The 16844-nt window shown below is 55.0% G+C and overlaps 5 protein-coding genes across 5 annotated transcripts; 3 read left to right on the forward strand and 2 right to left on the reverse strand.

Moving 5' to 3' along the window:
* Positions 1-2274: 2274 nt before the first annotated feature.
* On the forward strand, positions 2275-3528 carry C8A04DRAFT_24354 (endochitinase B1; the record flags this gene model as incomplete). Its single annotated transcript, XM_062779108.1, has 4 exons — positions 2275-2433; positions 2496-2727; positions 2794-3362; positions 3439-3528. 4 exons carry the CDS (start codon positions 2275-2277, stop codon positions 3526-3528), a joined length of 1050 nt encoding a protein of 349 aa, XP_062641172.1.
* Positions 3529-5430: 1902 nt separating this feature from the next.
* On the forward strand, positions 5431-6490 carry C8A04DRAFT_24355 (beta-lactamase-like protein; the record flags this gene model as incomplete). Its single annotated transcript, XM_062779109.1, has 2 exons — positions 5431-6052; positions 6138-6490. 2 exons carry the CDS (start codon positions 5431-5433, stop codon positions 6488-6490), a joined length of 975 nt encoding a protein of 324 aa, XP_062641173.1.
* A 124-nt stretch (positions 6491-6614) lies between these two features.
* Positions 6615-9748, reverse strand: C8A04DRAFT_24356 (glycosyltransferase; the record flags this gene model as incomplete). Its single annotated transcript, XM_062779110.1, has 5 exons — positions 6615-9131; positions 9197-9351; positions 9423-9527; positions 9582-9637; positions 9723-9748. The coding sequence occupies 5 exons, from the start codon at positions 9746-9748 to the stop codon at positions 6615-6617; spliced, it is 2859 nt and encodes a 952-aa protein (XP_062641174.1).
* Positions 9749-10336: 588 nt separating this feature from the next.
* C8A04DRAFT_24357 (DHHC palmitoyltransferase-domain-containing protein) lies at positions 10337-11776 on the forward strand (the record flags this gene model as incomplete). The annotated part of the gene is made up of 1 exon (XM_062779111.1): positions 10337-11776. One exon carries the CDS (start codon positions 10337-10339, stop codon positions 11774-11776), a length of 1440 nt encoding a protein of 479 aa, XP_062641175.1.
* Positions 11777-11939: 163 nt separating this feature from the next.
* Positions 11940-15723, reverse strand: C8A04DRAFT_24358 (P-loop containing nucleoside triphosphate hydrolase protein; the record flags this gene model as incomplete). The annotated part of the gene is made up of 3 exons (XM_062779112.1): positions 11940-12289; positions 12363-15660; positions 15721-15723. The coding sequence occupies 3 exons, from the start codon at positions 15721-15723 to the stop codon at positions 11940-11942; spliced, it is 3651 nt and encodes a 1216-aa protein (XP_062641176.1).
* Between the last annotated feature and the right edge of the window lie 1121 nt (positions 15724-16844).

Here is a 16844-nt window from a genome sequence, read left to right on the forward strand (position 1 = left end):
TAGACATTCACCGTTGGCCAATGGAGGAAATCCAGACGATAAGGTATTCCAGGAAGCTGTCGAGCGAGGAGGGGCATGTTGTCGTCGAGCCAACTTTTTTTTTCTTGTCTAGCGGGGCTTCGAGGAAACTGGCGGGGTGTCTCCCCGTCCTATCATTCTTTCAAAACCCCTGCGTGGCATGTGGATGACTTGCAGGGCCAAGAAATGCCCGGGTGTTGCACAAGTTAGGCTGGACGAAAATTCTCATGATGTCGGGCGGTCATCTGCCTTTTTTCAACTGCGTCCCAATGCGGATCCCATCGGAAAGCATCGCGAACGACGGTTACACGGCGTCCGAAGGAAACCTATACCCTTCCTTTCCGCCGCTGGCGAGACTCTGGTCCGTTCATCCGAAGAACAACCCGCTCGTTTTTCGTTGAGATAGGATGTTTGGCGGAGCAGGAACACGGGCGCTTTGAGATGGAGAGGTGAAAGTGGAGAGGCAAAGGCGGGACGCACAGGGTTGGCAACTAGTGAGGGGCACGGAATTGTTCTGGAAGGAAGGGATAAAAGAGACGGCGCAATGCACTGCAGCCCTGGAGTCAACTAAAATCGGAACGAGGTTGCCATGCCCATGTGGAAGCCACGATGGCGAGATGAGCTGGCAGTTCCTGCCTCCTTACCTGACCTGGCCCAATTACCCGTACCTCGATGTCACAGGTACCAGGAATCAGCACCTGAAGGCGCCACTGGCTTCCTTTGGGTTCCATCATTTCAACCTGGAAGGCATGGAAGGCCTAGGCCCTGCGTTTGGCCTCGCAGAGGGGAACTTGAAGAGAGGATCGTGAGCTGCTGCCAGTGGTGTCCATTGGCAGGAACGAGTGTGTACTTGACCCAACAACGAGAAGCACGCAGTCCCGTCATTGAAGCGGCCCGAACACTAGGCCCTCCCATCAAAATCCTCCAACTTCCAAGCGACGGGGGCTGATTCTCGGTCGTCTCTTTTCTCGGCGTCCCGGAGACCCAATAGCGTGCTCCGGACCCCACATCTCTCCCCTCCATTTTGCTGACCCCTTTTGCCGGAACATCCAGTTGCTTGCGCACTTGACGGTATCGGGGACCACACTTCGGGTACTCCAAGTTCCTGGCTTCCCGGGCCAATCGAGACCGCCACGCTTTGTTACGGGTTGTGTTGCTCACAATGTAAACCACCCCCGACATCCCGGTCCGGTGTTGAGCCCCGGGAGACCGCAGAAGCCTGGGTGACGATGGAAATCGCCCACGAGAGACTCGACCAATGTTGTACTACGAAATTCAGTGCTCGCTCACCCTTCTCACCGACATATTCCTCACGTGGCCTTTTCCCGACTTCATTTCATGGCCAAGCTCCTTGTACCTGTTGCAATGATACGCCCAGTTCTCCGGTCATACCCTCACCGCTGGGTCACTGTGGATGGGTTGGCTGGTTGGGTGGCATTGTTGAAGCATGGTCACGGGGGATCACAAGGGACGAGACCCGGCAGATGTGGTGACCTAGTCCCCGATCCGCTCCGCTCACAGAGCCCGAGGGAGATACAACAGACACCCATCCCCCTGTCCCTTGTTCGCGAATCGTGGCGGTCGGGTAGAGCGCAGAGAAAAATTTCAAACGGACGTGTCTCTCACGTTACGTTGCTGGTTTGCTTCGCGTCCGCTCCTGGCTCTCAGTTGCCGGCATAGCATACTCATTCGCCCAGACCCCCCCTGCCGCATGATTGCTGGCTCTCCGACAACCTAGCAACACATCACTTCCGATCGTTTGTCTTCTCTAACCCGCCTCTGTCCCACCCCTTGACGATTCATGGCCCACGCAATTATGTCATACCGCAGATGTTGCTTGGGAACATGGGCCTCTACTACGGTCGCTGTAGACCGAAACTCGGTCCGGGTCCCACAAAAGCTGGATGGCTCGCTCGGTAGCTCACCCCCGAACCCGAACACTCGAACAGGTGTCGATGCTTGGCTAGGTAGAAGAACTCAAATCTTGTGATACTTTCTATTGACTTTGTTGTGTTCCTTGATGCCCGACCAGCGGTTCGAGTACCCATCAGTCATTATGCGCTGGCACAAGCTTCTTCCCAGCAAGCATCGATGCCTCCCGTTTCTTCCGTACTTTAAAGCGAGCTGTTGACCCCATCTCCATCTTGTATTTCCTCTCCTATCTCCCAAGCTTTGGAACACCATCCTCCATCGAGATCTCCCCGCGCTGTCCCCGTCCGCACCCCACTCACTATACCCTTCTTGCCATTGAGCATCATGACTTCTTCACGGAAAGCCCATTTTATGTACACCAATGCGGTGTACTGGGAAAACCAGCGTGTCTACAACGGAGATACCCCGGGGCAGTTAAGTTATGGCTGCATCAACCGTGTCTACTATGCCTTCGCCAACGTGACGCCAGACGGCGGAGTATTTGTAAGTGATATCGAATGTTGCTGATCTATTCCTAGTAGTTTGGTTGCTCACATATATCCTAGCTTGGCGACGAGTGGGCCGATACCAGGGCGCCATGCGATGGTGTTCAGGGTGCCTTGGGGTCGTTCATGCACATCAAGCAAAGATACCGCCACTTACAGGTTGTTTTGTCCATTGGGGGTGGTAATTCAGCCGACATATTCCCCATCGTGGCCTCTAGTGCCATTCTTCGAGACAACTTTGCTCGCTCAGCCCGGAGTTTGGTTGAGGCGTCTGGCTTGGATGGCATCGATAGTGAGTTAACCCCTTGCCCCAACATGTCTCTCTGTCCTGTCATTTCGAGTACTAACCCAGCTTCAGTTGTGTGGCCGTACCCCTATACCCCCGAACAGGGCCGGGACTTCCTGTCACTTCTAGCCGCGGTCCGCATCTACCTTCCCGAGGACCGGTACATTCTCACGGCGACCCTCTCCGCGATCAAGCCCGTTCTTCAGAACATCGACCTTCGGCAATCGGCCGAGTACCTCGACACCGTCAACCTGAACACTTTCGACTTCTTCGGGCCCTGGAGCCCCAAGAGCGGCCACCACGCCCAGCTGTACACCATGAGCAAGGATGAGCAGTCTGCCGCCACGGCTGTCAAGGATCTCATGTCCTCGGGCGTACCAGGCAAGAAAATCTTGATGGGGATCCCCACGTACGGGCGCAGTTTCTTGAATGTCGCCGGGCCCGGCCACAAAAACCGCGGGATGGGCGGCGCGGACGGGGCGTTTGAGTACAACCAGCTGCCGCGCAAGGGGACCAAGGAGCTCGTCGATAAGCGGGCTGTGGCAGCGCAGTGTGTAGGCGGCGATGGCGGGTTCGTGACCTATGACAACCCGGAGACGGTTAAGATGAAAGCGGCGTTTGCAAAGCAGAAGGGCTTGGGAGTGAGTGTGCCATTTTATTTACCTTATTTAACTTTACTTCTTTTTCCAAGTCATTAATGCTGACGGTTTGATTCAGGGACTGTTCTACTCGTCCGGACCTAGTGATGCAAAGGAGAGCAAGCGGAGTCTGATTACCACAGGCTTCAAGACGCTGCATAGCTCCTGATTTTATTTTTTTTTTGGCTTGTTTACCTTCTTGACCACACTCACTTCATTTCATTTTGTTCTTTATTTCTTTTGTTTGTCTTTTTCCTTCTTTTGGCCAAGGCGCTCAAAACATCTTTTCTGGGGACTTGACGACGAGACGAAGTTACGATATGACGTTATGATCGGGAATACCCAAAAGGGACTCCGGAATGAGTATTGGTTAGAGGAGTTATCATCCTTACGGCGGTTTGACCTTTCCTTTGTCACACCGGCTGGGTTCTGAGCGGTAGCATCAATTAGATGGTGGCACGAGCCGCAAAGCTGACTGGGATAAAAGCGACATCACGGCTGGCCGCGAAATAGCTAGACGAAAAAAAAAAGAGATATTGTTTTTCCCACCCTTCGTCGGGCATCGGGTTCAACCCCATTGGAACGTGATTGTCCTTTTTTACACTGCCAAGGTAATGACGTGGTCCTTTGGTAGGCAGATAAAGGAAGAAATCGGAACATATTGGAAAGGTTTCCTTGGAAAAATGTGGCGGTGTTGGCAGAGTGGCCCGGAATATTGGATGCTGAATGGAGGAATACATCAAACAAAAACAATAGCTGACACGAGACAAGACCACATAGTGATCGCCGCCTCGGGGCCACGCCGGGCTGGCCTCATCGAATGTTGCTGCCACCAGACACGGACATCCTTGATAACAAGTGTTTGATGCCCAAATCAAATAAAGCCAGCTTTTCAGGAAGTCGCGAAGACAAACTTTGTAAGGTGGTTCGAGATGTGATGAGTGTGACATTGAGAAGCGGGAAGAAACCGGGCCTGGGGACATGCCACGTCTCCCATTCTGCTGCGGCGCGGAGCGTGTGATGATGTCTGAAGAAATTTTTTTCACCGTCGGTGTTTTAGGTTTGAAGAGTCACAACACAGGGCTGAAGAGGGGGGGTGGAAAGAAGAACTTGTACATGGAATGTACTGGGCAAAGCTGGGAAAAAGGGGCCGGGGCCGTGGGTTGGGCTGGAATGCAGCCAGAGAGCCGCAGGGCCTTGGCCCTTGGGGAGGACGCCAGTGAGGGCTGACACCCTTTGTCAATTGCGCTGCTGCACCGCTGTTCTAACTGTGTGGAAGAGGGGCGGTATTGTGGTGGGGTACCCGGGGGAAGAAATAATAAATAAAAATAAAAGGGTGAAAAAAAGGGATGGATGCATCTCGAATTGTCGCCATGTGGTTGCGGGGCACCCGGCGCTGACGTCATCAGCCTCGGCCGAGGCTTCGGTCTCCGAGCGCGTTGACCCTAACCCTTACTTTTTTGTTAGTGGAAAGTCAACGGGATGATTCAGGGGTTGGGCTACTCGAAGCTCCATTGAACATTTTCTGAAGGATGAGTTCAATGGGATTCTTAGTCTTTGTTGCTGGGATTTGGTCACTGCCCTGACGGAGTTGATGCTTCAATACCGACCCCTTTTCCGTTTCTTCCCACAATTCTTGTGGGATGAAGAATGTATCACTCCATAGGTACCCTCTTGCTTGTTCCACACAAAAATTATAAGGCTCCGGCCATCATCACCTTCGAAGAAATCTAGGCGAGAATTAACAAGAGTAAATTAGTAAGCCATAGGGCGATGTATTCACCCGTATTACGGGAACGGTCGAGCTCAGATGACACTAGACCCCGCAGTACGACGAGCTTGACTGCTCGGAGAGAGGACCTCCCTAATTGAGTATCGACCCATGAAGCACAGCCTTGGATATAAAAGACTCCATAGGCCTCGCGCCATCGATTCTTTCTCCAGGATCAGGCACTTCTCCTCCTTATTTTACAAGAGCGAAGCAACAATACGCAGTGTAGTTTGAGGGGTACATATCATAGACACATTCTCGATAAACAAAGGTCAACCTCACCTCCATATATCCACTACCATGGCCGACTCCCTCTCCTACCTCATTTGCAACGCCTGCGGTACCCAACATCCCACCGCCGACCGAGCCTCCTTACCCACTTGCTTCATCTGCGATGACCCCCGCCAGTTCGTGCCAGCCTCCGGCCAGAGTTTCACCACGCTCCAAGCTCTACGCGACGAAGGCACGCGGCGCAACGAGTTCATCCCCCTACCTAACCACAGCGGACATTCTACCGGCGCAGACCCAGAGACCCCCCAGCTCACAGCCATCGTGACAACCCCCAGCTTCGGCATCGGCCAGCGTGCTATCCTTGTCCGCACGCCCGCCGGTAACGTGCTTTGGGACTGTGTCGCTTACCTGGATGACGCGACGGTTGAGGCCTTGAAGAGGCTGGGTGGGATCCAGGCGATGGTTATATCACATCCTCATTTCTACACGACGCATCTTGAGTGGGCGGCGCGGTTTGAGTGTCCTGTGTACCTAGCCGCGGAGGATGCGCAGTGGCTGGCGCGGCCGGGGAAGGAGCATGATACCGAGGGGCGGCGAGTGTTTTTGGAAGAGGTCGAGACGAAGGTGGTGATTGGCGGGGTGGATAGCGGAGTGAGGATTGTGAAACTGGGAGGGCATTTTCCGGGGAGTCGTAAGTCTGTTTCTGTGGTTTTTGCCCCCTTTATTCTCTTTCGTTGGTTAGCTTGGGCCGAGGAAGAAACTGACATAACGAGCAGAGGTACTTGTGTATGACGGGTACATCCTCACAGCAGACACGCTGATGATGACGCCGGCTGGAAAGTCTACCTGGAAGGTCGATGCTCTCGGGAACCCTAGGACGCGGCCACCGGGGGTGAACTCCTTCACTTTTATGTGGAGTATTCCCAATATGATTCCCTTGAACCCAACCGAGATCACTAGGATTTGGCATGTTGTCAAAAATTACGAGTTCCGGAGCGCCCACGGTGGATTTGTTGGAGCGGACATTGTCGACGACGTGAGCCTCAAGTCGAGGGTGTTGGACAGCATGAAGATCCAGATTAGGGCGATGGGGTATGACCAGCACCCATTATTGGAGGAGACGGTGTAACTCTCTCGGGAGAAGTTGAAACCAGCTCATGTATGTACAAACGCCAAATTTCCCGGATATTCCATGTGGACTAGTGAATTTAAATAAATGCAAACCTATCCTGTTCCCCTCTAAAGCCCGTCCCCTAATTCCCTTTAGCCAGCTCAAATCCAATCTCATCCCTGTTTTCGGCCACTATCCTCCCCCATTCCAACAACAACCGGAACAGGTATACTTCCATATCCTCACGCCGAATTGCCTTCTCTGCCCACCGTTTCCCTTGTTCAGCAATCCATTTACCATCATCCTGGCGGTCCTCCATTTCCACCTCCCTCCCGTTCAGCATCCGGCCATCACGCTTCTGAAGTCCCATGAAATACACGACTGTGCTATGCAGGGCGTGAAAGCGTAGGTCGATGGGGACAAAATGGATCCACGGAAGGAGTCTTTCGCTGTACCACTCCTTGAAGATGGAGGCGTAAAAAGGGACGCTATTGGACCGCAGCGTGCGTAAGACCTCGGGCGAGGGCCCATTGTCCCCGTCAATAACCATGACGTATTTATGCCGCAGCGTTTCCTCGTCCTGCGGCTTCTTGTGAAATTCGGCGGCGGCGTCTTTGTTGCAAGTGTCGTCGATGCCGGGCTGAGGAGCGGCGGCGTCCTTGCAGGCGTTGTATTCGGAAAAGGCAACATCGATAGGGAAGAGCTCGTTGATATCGGCGGTCGGAACCTGCTCGTACCTGAGCGTCTTTTTTTGCGGTAAGAGAAGTATGGTCTTCTCCGAGCTTGCGGGATTGTTGAGAGTGTGGACGAGCCGTTCTTGATGACCACCACGCACGAGCTCGTGGCTAGTACCGTAGCGGTCAACCTTACCACGCCAGAACAGCCTCTTGTATTTCATCTCAAAGTCCTCCGTGGTGGGCTCGGCAGGCTCGCTGATCCGACGCAGCGGGATGAGAATATCGCTATAGCTGGTGGTCTTGGCCCTGCTGAAAACTGGAAGCAGCTCTTGCAAAGGGCGGACCTCGGGGGGTGTCATGTGGAAGCTGTGGAGGCGGAACAGATCTGACTGGTGGCAGAGACCTTGAGATAACTGCCAGTTGGCCAGGTATAGCTGTTGTGACTGCGGCCTGGCACACGAGACGCAAATGTCGCGGACGTCCCAGTGTGTCCCTGCTCGCCCCCTGGTGCCGGGAGCGCAGGTGAGAGCCGTCATCTCCCGGAGGGCCGTTACCGGGGTGAAGTATTCTTCGGCCGGAGATTCCCCATCGTTAGGGGGCTGGGCCGCCGGTATGTCTCCCTGGATATCCACTGACCTGGGTAGGAGCTTGCTAACACGCTTCCAACTGGCCGATTTCACTGCCCTTTGCACATCATCCCGAGGCGCAAGGACCCGAGGCCGCTCGTTCAGGTTGACAGCGAACTCCATGTCAGAGAGATGTTGGACAAACCCTCCGATCAACTCAATCAGATCATCTATGACCGGCTTGTAAGGGCTTGACGGGGGTAGGTTATGCTCTATCTTGCCCCCTTGGATCCTCAGCAGAGCCATATCGGGTTCGGCAGCGGCGTGCCGGACGGCTTCCCGCACCTTCGATGGCAGCACACCCCAAAACGGGAGAATATCTTCCTCCATCTGAGCGAAGTGGTCAATGACAACAGAGCGTCGTTGTGTTGCAAACTCGTACCAGGCGTCAAAGTTCGGGGGCGGGTCCCTTCCGCTGTGACGGTCTTTGTATTCCCGAACGGCGACGGGGAGCGAATCGCTGACCGTCGCGCGGACTAACCACCGGTCCGCGGCGATCCGGGCGTCGTAGATAGTCTTTATCAGCGGGTGTTTTTCGGTGACCTGAAGCGCTTTGATGGGGGTGTATATGGTGGCGACGATGGTGATGATGACCAGAATGATGACCACAAATGCGCGGTGCATAAACACAACAGACTCGATGTTGTTGGTGTAAACGAAAAATGAGAACCCAATGCATACGAGGATCAACCCAATATAGACAGTGCCGGGAGAGATGTTCTCCCATGTCCCCGTCAGGGCCGTCAGCTGAATAGCTTGCGCAATACCAAAAAGAAACGTGATAATCCCCACCAAAGATAGAGGGCTACCTTCGGTGGCAAGGAGGCTTGTTGAGATAATGGAGGTAGAAAATGCGAGGCCGTCAACAATGACGTCGAAAATGTACAGGGAGTCCAGGCCGCGGAATTGGTAGGTCATGGGGGTGGTAGGGAGGAAGAAGCGCGAGGCTCGATAGAGAAGCCCAGTCCCGAGCGCGGCAGCCACCAGCATTCCACTTAGCGTCCTCAGCCTGCTCTTTGTACTTCTTGCCCAAGCGAGTATACGCCATAACAATATGGCGATAGCGGCATCGAGTACTAGGCCGATCCATTGGAAAAGGACGACCACAATTCTTAGGTCTTGGGTGGAGCAAAAGAATGTCGAGCCAGGATCGCGTGATGAGACGAGATAGGTGCCGATGGTAAGCATAATTATCGACACGCATAGGGATGCCTTAGACTCCGTGAACCAGGCCCTAGCGGCATCGATGATGGTCATGCCCATATCGTCCGGGGTCTCTTCATCGTCGCCATTTCCGGACCGCGCTCGTCGGCCCGGAAGCAATTCATAGCCAAGAATAAATAGGGGTAAGAATGCCTTGGTGATCGAATGGGTCAGGGTTTTGACGGACAGAGCTTTACGCTTGGGAATTTGGCACTCACCTCAACACCGGGCGTCGAACACTGGAGGTCAAGCGACACGCGGTGGAAGACTTCCAACCGTAGGATAACACAAAGAACCAGCGACGGGAAGAAGTATCGCCGCGGTTTCTTTGGCAGGTTCACACGCTTTGCTTTCAGCGGTGCTCGGTCATCGTCTTCGCGAAGGTCAGTAATACGAAAGAGAGGCACCTGCAAACCCCTGTTTGATAAGAGGCTAATCACTTACCGAACCTTCCATTTGTGCCTGGCAGCCACACAGAACAGAAGCTTGCCGCATATGATGCGAATGCGGCAATGAAAAGGACGAGAAGTGATGAGAGACGGGGTTGTTCTGGTGTTTGAGGTGTCAGCAGGAGAACTAAACTTAGGTGGTGCCGGTACTGACCTATTATTTGGTGGTCTTCTAAACTGTGAGCAAGCCACAGGAAAGACGCAATGGCGCTGGGCGGGAATCAGTCAATGAAGCTTCGATATGGGTGTTGATATACCAAGTGAACATGAGTGTGTCTCGGCAATGGGGTCTCACCAAAGCGCCGTCAAATGCTGGGCCATGAGGAAGGCCAGGGGTCAGATGTGCCGAGTGCCTGCATGCCGGCCCTTGCTGGCTGACCGAAATGCACCGTCGGCAGTGCTCGATGATGTGGATGGCAAGCGACGGGAATTGAAGCAATTTCTGAGGCTATTCTTGGGCCCTAGATGCATTTCCTCCTAGTTTTGTTCGATGCCCGTTACCTGAGCTAAACGTGAACGCTGGGCAATGGGGGTACCGCCCCCTGAGTGGGCGCATTTCGTGTCTAGGCCCTTGCCGCTGATCAGCTCCCTAAAATTTCGCACATTGACCCGACCCCCTGGGTGCTCCCTCAAAAGTTACCCCTAGGCCGGAAGAAGCTTCAACTGCAAGCCCCCACTGGCCCCTGATTCGAAGCCTGTGAGGTGGATCTGCAGCTGCGCCTCGACGCGTCGGGTTGTGCCTGCACTTTCCAGGTTGGTCCCCTGTTTCTAACGTCATCCGATTTCCAACAGCTGCTCAACTTCGAACTTACCATCAACAACAAGAACCTCACTAGTACAGTACTCAGCAACAAGATCGGACAACAGCCCAAACAACTCTCCCATGGGTCACACAGAAACGCAGACGCCATGACAACTCCCAAAACCGGGCCCACGACGCCCGGTCTACACCTTCTTTACATACCAGCCGTGTGCGCGTTGATCGCCTTCCAGGGCTACTTCTCACAGTACCTCTTCAACACCGACCCCGATCTCGCGCCGGGGCCTCTTACACGGAGAGAAAACTACACCTTTAACATCCTGCTAGCGTGCCTTTGGTTCACCTACTACCGTGCCTGCACCGTCGACCCCGGCCGCTACGTTTCGTCCCCAACATCCTCCCTTTCTTCCTCCACAGCCGACCCTGATCTTCGCCCAACCTCGACCTCACACTCCCGACTCGACGCCCGTGAACCGACCCGCTGGTGTAAGAAATGCGTGGCCCCCAAACCCCTCCGGGCACACCACTGCCGGCACTGCGCGCGATGCATACCAAAAATGGACCACCACTGCCCGTGGACGGGTGCCTGCGTGTCGATGCAGACGTTCCCCTATTTCCTCCGATTTTTGGTTTACACCAACCTTTCGCTGTGGTACCTGGCGTCCCTCATCTGGCAGCGCGCTGCCGCAATATGGGCGGACCGCCATCTTCCCGCCTACTTGGGCCCGTCGCTGGGCAGTCTGATTGGCTTGGCAGTGCTTGCGTTGGCGAACTTTGGAACGTCCTTTGCACTAGGGATACTATTGTACACAACGGTCAAGGGGTGGGTGTTCAATAGCACGATGATCGAGGACTGGGAGATGGAGCGACACGAGGCGTTGCTGGGACGGATGCGGGATGAAGACGAGGGTGCTGGGGAGTTCTGGGGCGACGATGGCACCGCAATGCGCGAGATGCTCGCCCGGATCGAGTACCCGTACGACCTCGGCTTTTTTGCCAACATGGCCCAGGCAATGGGCACACGAAACCCACTGCAATGGTTCCTACCCATATTCGGGGGCGGCCCGGTGATCGACAATACGACGCCTGGCAAAGGGGTCGGGTGGGAGTGGGAGGAGAACGGATTTAATGACCTACCTGGACTGTGGCCACCACCGGATCCAGAGAAGACGAGACAGGCTAAGCGGGGTGGTTGGCCAGGGTCGACAGCTCAGCAGCAGCAGCAGGATCAGGGGGTTGATGCTTATCAACCATACCAGACACAGGAAGAAATCAAAGCGGCGTTTGCGAGGCGGCAAGAGGAGGACTTGATTAGACGACAACAAGCCCAGCTAAGACAGGCCCAGCAACGCTCTGGAATTATCACTGAATTAGAGGAGCTGGATGGCGAGGATAACGATGACGACGACGAGGGCTACCAGGTGGTTGGCAAACCACTGTGGACTAACTCGGACGGTGACCGCCTGTGGGACTACGGGGTTGATGAAGATGTCGAAGAAACCATACCAGCCCGAGCGGATGACGAGGATGTGCCTCTGGCTGAGCTGATGCGACGAAGGAAGGTTCTGACTAGAGAGGATGAACGCTGAGACTCGCATGAAGCATCGGAACGTAGACACAATTCAAGACGGTAGCAAGGCCGTTCTCTTCGCTATCGACTAAAAGGCATCCAGTCCGCTGGCCCGCTAAGGTAAAAGGAGAAACAAGATCCATCCGCCCGCCAAACCATCCAACGTACTATTCCAGATCTATCTACCAATCATCATCGTCTTCTTTCTTCGCCATCGCATTCTTCCGAGCCAGCAGCGCATCCGCCAAGCTACCCGCCAGACTCGGTGTCGGCGTGCTGCTCCTGCTGCTATCTGACCCGTTCATACTCATGCCCGAATCGCGTGCCTGCAGTGCCACTGGCTTCCTGCCCGCTGCTGGGCGCTTCGCCGGGGGCTGGGGTGCGGCCGGCTTCGCTCGTGCAGCTGCTCCGTTGGTCGCTGCGGGAGGTGGCGGCGGGGGCCGAGGTGCCACAACGGGGGCCGCTACTTGTTCCTCAACGTAGGCCGCCGGAACCCAGGCCTGTCCACCAGGTGTCTTCGCCAACCACCAGCCTAGTGAGACACAATGTGGTTAGCATGATAGGGCTCGATAGACGTAGTAGGGGTGGGTTTGAACAAAGCTTACCGTTGTTCTCCTTCTGGACAATTTCTATCACCTCGCCTGCGTGAATCGGCAGTTCGTTGTCTCGCTGGCCGGCAAAATCGTACAGAACCTTGGCCATAATCTTGGGTTTCGCAGGCGGTGCAGCGGGCGGAGGAGGAGGGGGCGCGCGAACTGATGAGTTGGACTGATTCCGCGTATGTGAGGGTATGCTAGCCGTCACCGCGGCTGCTGCGGCGGCTGCAGCGGGCTGTGGTTGTGGTACGGGCCGTGAGGAGGCCGCAGCAGAAGCACCTGGCCTGGCCTGGGGTGTGCGGTTGACCGGCACCCGGGACGGCCGACCGTTGGGACCACCGGGTTTGATCAACTTGCCCCGGGTGATTGGTCTCGGGGGCACCGGCTTGCCTTTGGGCGTGGGTCGGGAGACGGAGCTGGGGGGCTCTCCCGGCTGTGTATGCACAGCACCGCTTTTGTAGAAATCATGTGGACTTGGCGAGTCTTTGAGAACCTTGACAATTTGCATCTTGCCCGGCTTCTTTGCGTACTCGATCGTGTCCCCAATCTTGAGGTTGAACCCGCCGGGCATCACCCGCTTCATTTGCGTGAACATCTCGGTCTTGAGAACGCAGTTCAGCAAGGGGTCCGCCTCTTGCTGAGAACCCACCCCCAAGGAGAACCAGTCGTCGCGAGCCGTCGACGTGCTCACAAACTTGATGGCGCCTATGGGGAACGACCTCTCAACAACAACTTGGACTTGATGGTTTTGCCCCATAACCTGAGCCACAATGTAATATTTGCTGTTTGTGACAACAAAAATTCTTGGACTCGGCTTGCTGGACCGACCAAACTTGGCCTCCAGGATCTCGCCACGGCAAGAGAACACCGCCCTCTCGTTGCTCCCGAGCTGCATACCGTTCCGTAATTGGACCCCCGGACCCGCGCTCGCGTTGATACCCAAATAGTCACCCAGGAAGCGCCGAGAGCCGAGAATACTCATTCTCCTGCGCTCCTTCCGACCCTGCAGAACCCTATGCCCTTCGTCACGGAGTTGGAGATACTCAGCGCCCGTCCGCTTCTTCCTCCAGAAACGTTGGATACGGGTGGCGGACTCGGCCCTGTACGCGAGGTAGGCGCGCCACATCCGCTGGATACGGGTGGCCATGTTGTGCCAGTACCGATCTCGCATGTGTTCGAGAGCGAACAACGTCTCGGGCGACTTGATGAACGCCTTGGTAACACCAAGCTGCCATTCTTCCTGAGGGATACTCGTATCCTTGAGGATCTGCTTGACCGCAGCCTCATAGGACCCCTGCCAGGTATACTCGCCAGCGTAGGAGGTGGCGGGCGAGAGCAGGAAGAAACGATCGACAAACTTTTCGAACGACTGACGGTAGGCGAAACCAGCACGCCGGATGCGGACGTTTTCTTGGAGACCCAGATACTTGATTTGATGGAGGACGTTGGGAACATTGTATTCGCTGGGCGACTTGTTCTCGTTCGGTTTGATGGTTCGGATGTACGAGGGCTGGCATTTCATTAGTGTTTCCACGAGCGCATTGGCGGAGGTTCTGATCCTGTCGCCCGCCGACGGAGGTTGCTTCCGGTTGTCCTGGTCCACTTGGTGTGGGAAGATGGTGTGGAGGAACTTGTTCTGGCTACCCTGGAAGAGGTTGAGCAGGCCCTTGAGAAGTTGGTCCTTGTTCTTGTCCGTGATGCCGTCCACTGTGTAGGTCACGTCGCCGGCGTAATGTTTGATAATGAAGTTTCCTTGGCGAGGCGTTAAGTGGGGGTTCGACATCCCGTTGATGCCCTGCATAAACGTGCGGTCGCAAGCGGCGGGGTCGGCGTGGGCGGTCTTCGTTGCGTCCTTCATAGCAGAGAAGATACCAGGGGGCCGGATGGACTCGATCAAGTCGCACACAATCTTGTTGTCAAAGTAAGAGATAGGGGTCCACTTGATCTGTTCCCGGGCGTACTCCTCCTGCTCTGCTTTTAGGGTCAACTGAATAAAGATCTGCTGTAGCTTCTCATTCACATAGTTGATGCAGAGCTGCTCAAAGCTGTTTTTCTCAAAGATTTCGAAGCCGTAGATGTCAAGGATACCGATTGAGTTGGCAGCAGCCTGCCGCGCCCTCAAGGACTGGTTGATCCGCTCCACGATCCAGTCAAACAGATTATAGTAGATCGCCTTGGCCAGGGCGTCCCGGGTGGCCGTCGCTTGCGCCACGTTCGCTGGTGATTCGATGACCTCCCCGTTCCTGGGCGTAAGAACACGGATAGTGATGGCGTGAACGAGGCTGGCGGAGTCGACTTCGAGCAGGTATGCCAAAAAGTCCACAACGGACTGATCCGACACTGCCGCATATCCATCATCATCTTCGCGGAACACCAAGTTGCCCGTCCATAGGATAGCCGCCAACATCCGGAAAATATTGTCCTGCTCCGCCTGGGTAAGTCCAATGACTTTCATCGCATTCAGCGTGTCTTGATATTCGGCCAAGTCATCGATCCCGTCGACATTGAGACACTTGGACTTGCTGGTGTAGATGTATGTCTCCGGCTTCTGGATACCAAACGTTTCCCGGTATTGCTGCGACGCTCCCTTCGTGAATTGGTAGAAGATATGGAAGTTGCGCTCGTTGGTGATTTGCCCGACGACACGGGACTTCTCGAGAAGGTAGTTGGTGATATCGGCACCCACTGGCTCGCCCTGCGCGTTGAAGTGGATCTGCAGGTACTTGCCGAAACGCGACGAGTTATTGTTGCGGAGCGTCTTTGCGTTCCCGAACGACTCTAGTAACGGGTTGGTAGCTAATACCATGTCCTTGATCTGCTGAATGTCGCCCGTTTCGCCCCCACCCGAGACGTTGGCGATGTACTGCATAATCCGCTTCGCGGCCTCGGTCTTTCCGGCACCCGACTCGCCCGAGATAATCACGCATTGGTTTTCCTTGTACGCCTTCATGTTGTAGTAGGCGGACTCGGCAATGGCGAAAACGTGCGGTGGCATCTCCAGCCGGTTCTTCCCCCGGTAGCTGTCGAGAACCTGGTCGGTATAGATGCCGAGATCGCGGAAAGGGTTGACCGAAACCAAGACATGGCCAATGTAGGTGTAGATTTCGGCGCCCTCGAAGCGCTTCTTCAAATTTTCGTTGATCGCCTCGTTGGATACGGTACGCAGCAACGTCAAGTCCGAGACCCCAATCTCCTTCTTTTTTGTTGTGTCAAAGGTCGCCTTCTTAGGTTTGGCTCCCCCCGACTTCCCGCCCCCGCCGCCGCGCTCGGCACGCGCGGCCTTGTCTTTTGCACGTCGAGTGATGCCCTACAATGTGAATACTGTTAGGAGAGCCCGAAGTTTTGAATTCAGTAATATGATGCTCACCATGGTGGGCTGGTCATGCGCGTGGTTCCCGAAGACTAGCAATTAGATTAAAGGGCAATCAAGCCGGGGTTGAAAATAGGGGGTTCGTGCGGGTGCGCAAGTGCGCTGGTAGGTCAAAGTTGTCGATGGCCGAGGTGCGGAGAGGCAACAACGGCAAGAGGAGCGTTGAAGGATGCCTCTTTTCTTTTCGAGGTTTTTAGGGAGGCGATCCTCGGGGCGAACGGTGCCTGATTCTCTCCTGGCGAAATGGGGCGCTTCTGCGCAGTGACGAAAGGCGTGCCAAACTTGGTGGGGCAATCTGGCTGCGGGAAGCTGGGGCTTGAATTCCCCTGCGATTCAAAGGGACCATCCAATCAGAGCACTGCTGACGGAAGCCAAGCTCCACTTTTCCACGCGTAAATTCAACTCAGCCACAGCCTTCTCCTTGGGTGCCGCGGGACTGGAGCGCCGATGCCACGCAAGCGCGAGGAGCTCCCAACGGAAATGGCCGGTCAAGCCACTTTTGATATGTTTGTCCGTTTTCTTTTACTTCCCCTTACCGATGTTTTGATGATAAGACTTTGTGGAGAGGGAAAGAAAGGCTTCCGCGGCGCATGCCCAAGAGGCCAACACCCAACGGGAGCTCCTTGACAGAATGGCAACATCGCTGCGTCTAGGGAAAGGAAGGCGCTCGATGATCGAGCTCTCGGGGATCTTATATTTGGCCCGCGTCGGCCTTCATGGTCACTGTCTTTAGACAGCTGCAAAAATCGTACGATTCCCCACGTGCGGCGCGACCCGGATCGTCGAGGGCTGGCATGGGGCCAGGTCTTAGGATGAGAGAAGGTGTTACCAATGGGCCCAGATTCAGCAGGGGAACTTTATTATAAGAGCATGCTTTCATGTCAACGGTTTTTCGAAATCCCAGCTCACTTAACTTTACGTTGTCTATCTTCGCCATCCGCCGACTGACGGAATTGCTTCCCTCGCGTTGCACCGACGAGGAGCGCGGTCGAGTCGTTAAACTCTCACCAGTAAACGCTCCTAGACTTTTCGCCCAATAGCCGGCCATGGGCAGCGAGAAGTCACCGAGGATTCGATCCCGACAACTCACACATATCCTTTTTTTTTTTCGGGATCAACGG

Source organism: Dichotomopilus funicola, assembly GCF_033296635.1.
Source record: "Dichotomopilus funicola strain CBS 141.50 unplaced genomic scaffold C8A04scaffold_2, whole genome shotgun sequence".
In the NCBI taxonomy this organism is placed as follows: domain Eukaryota; kingdom Fungi; phylum Ascomycota; class Sordariomycetes; order Sordariales; family Chaetomiaceae; genus Dichotomopilus; species Dichotomopilus funicola.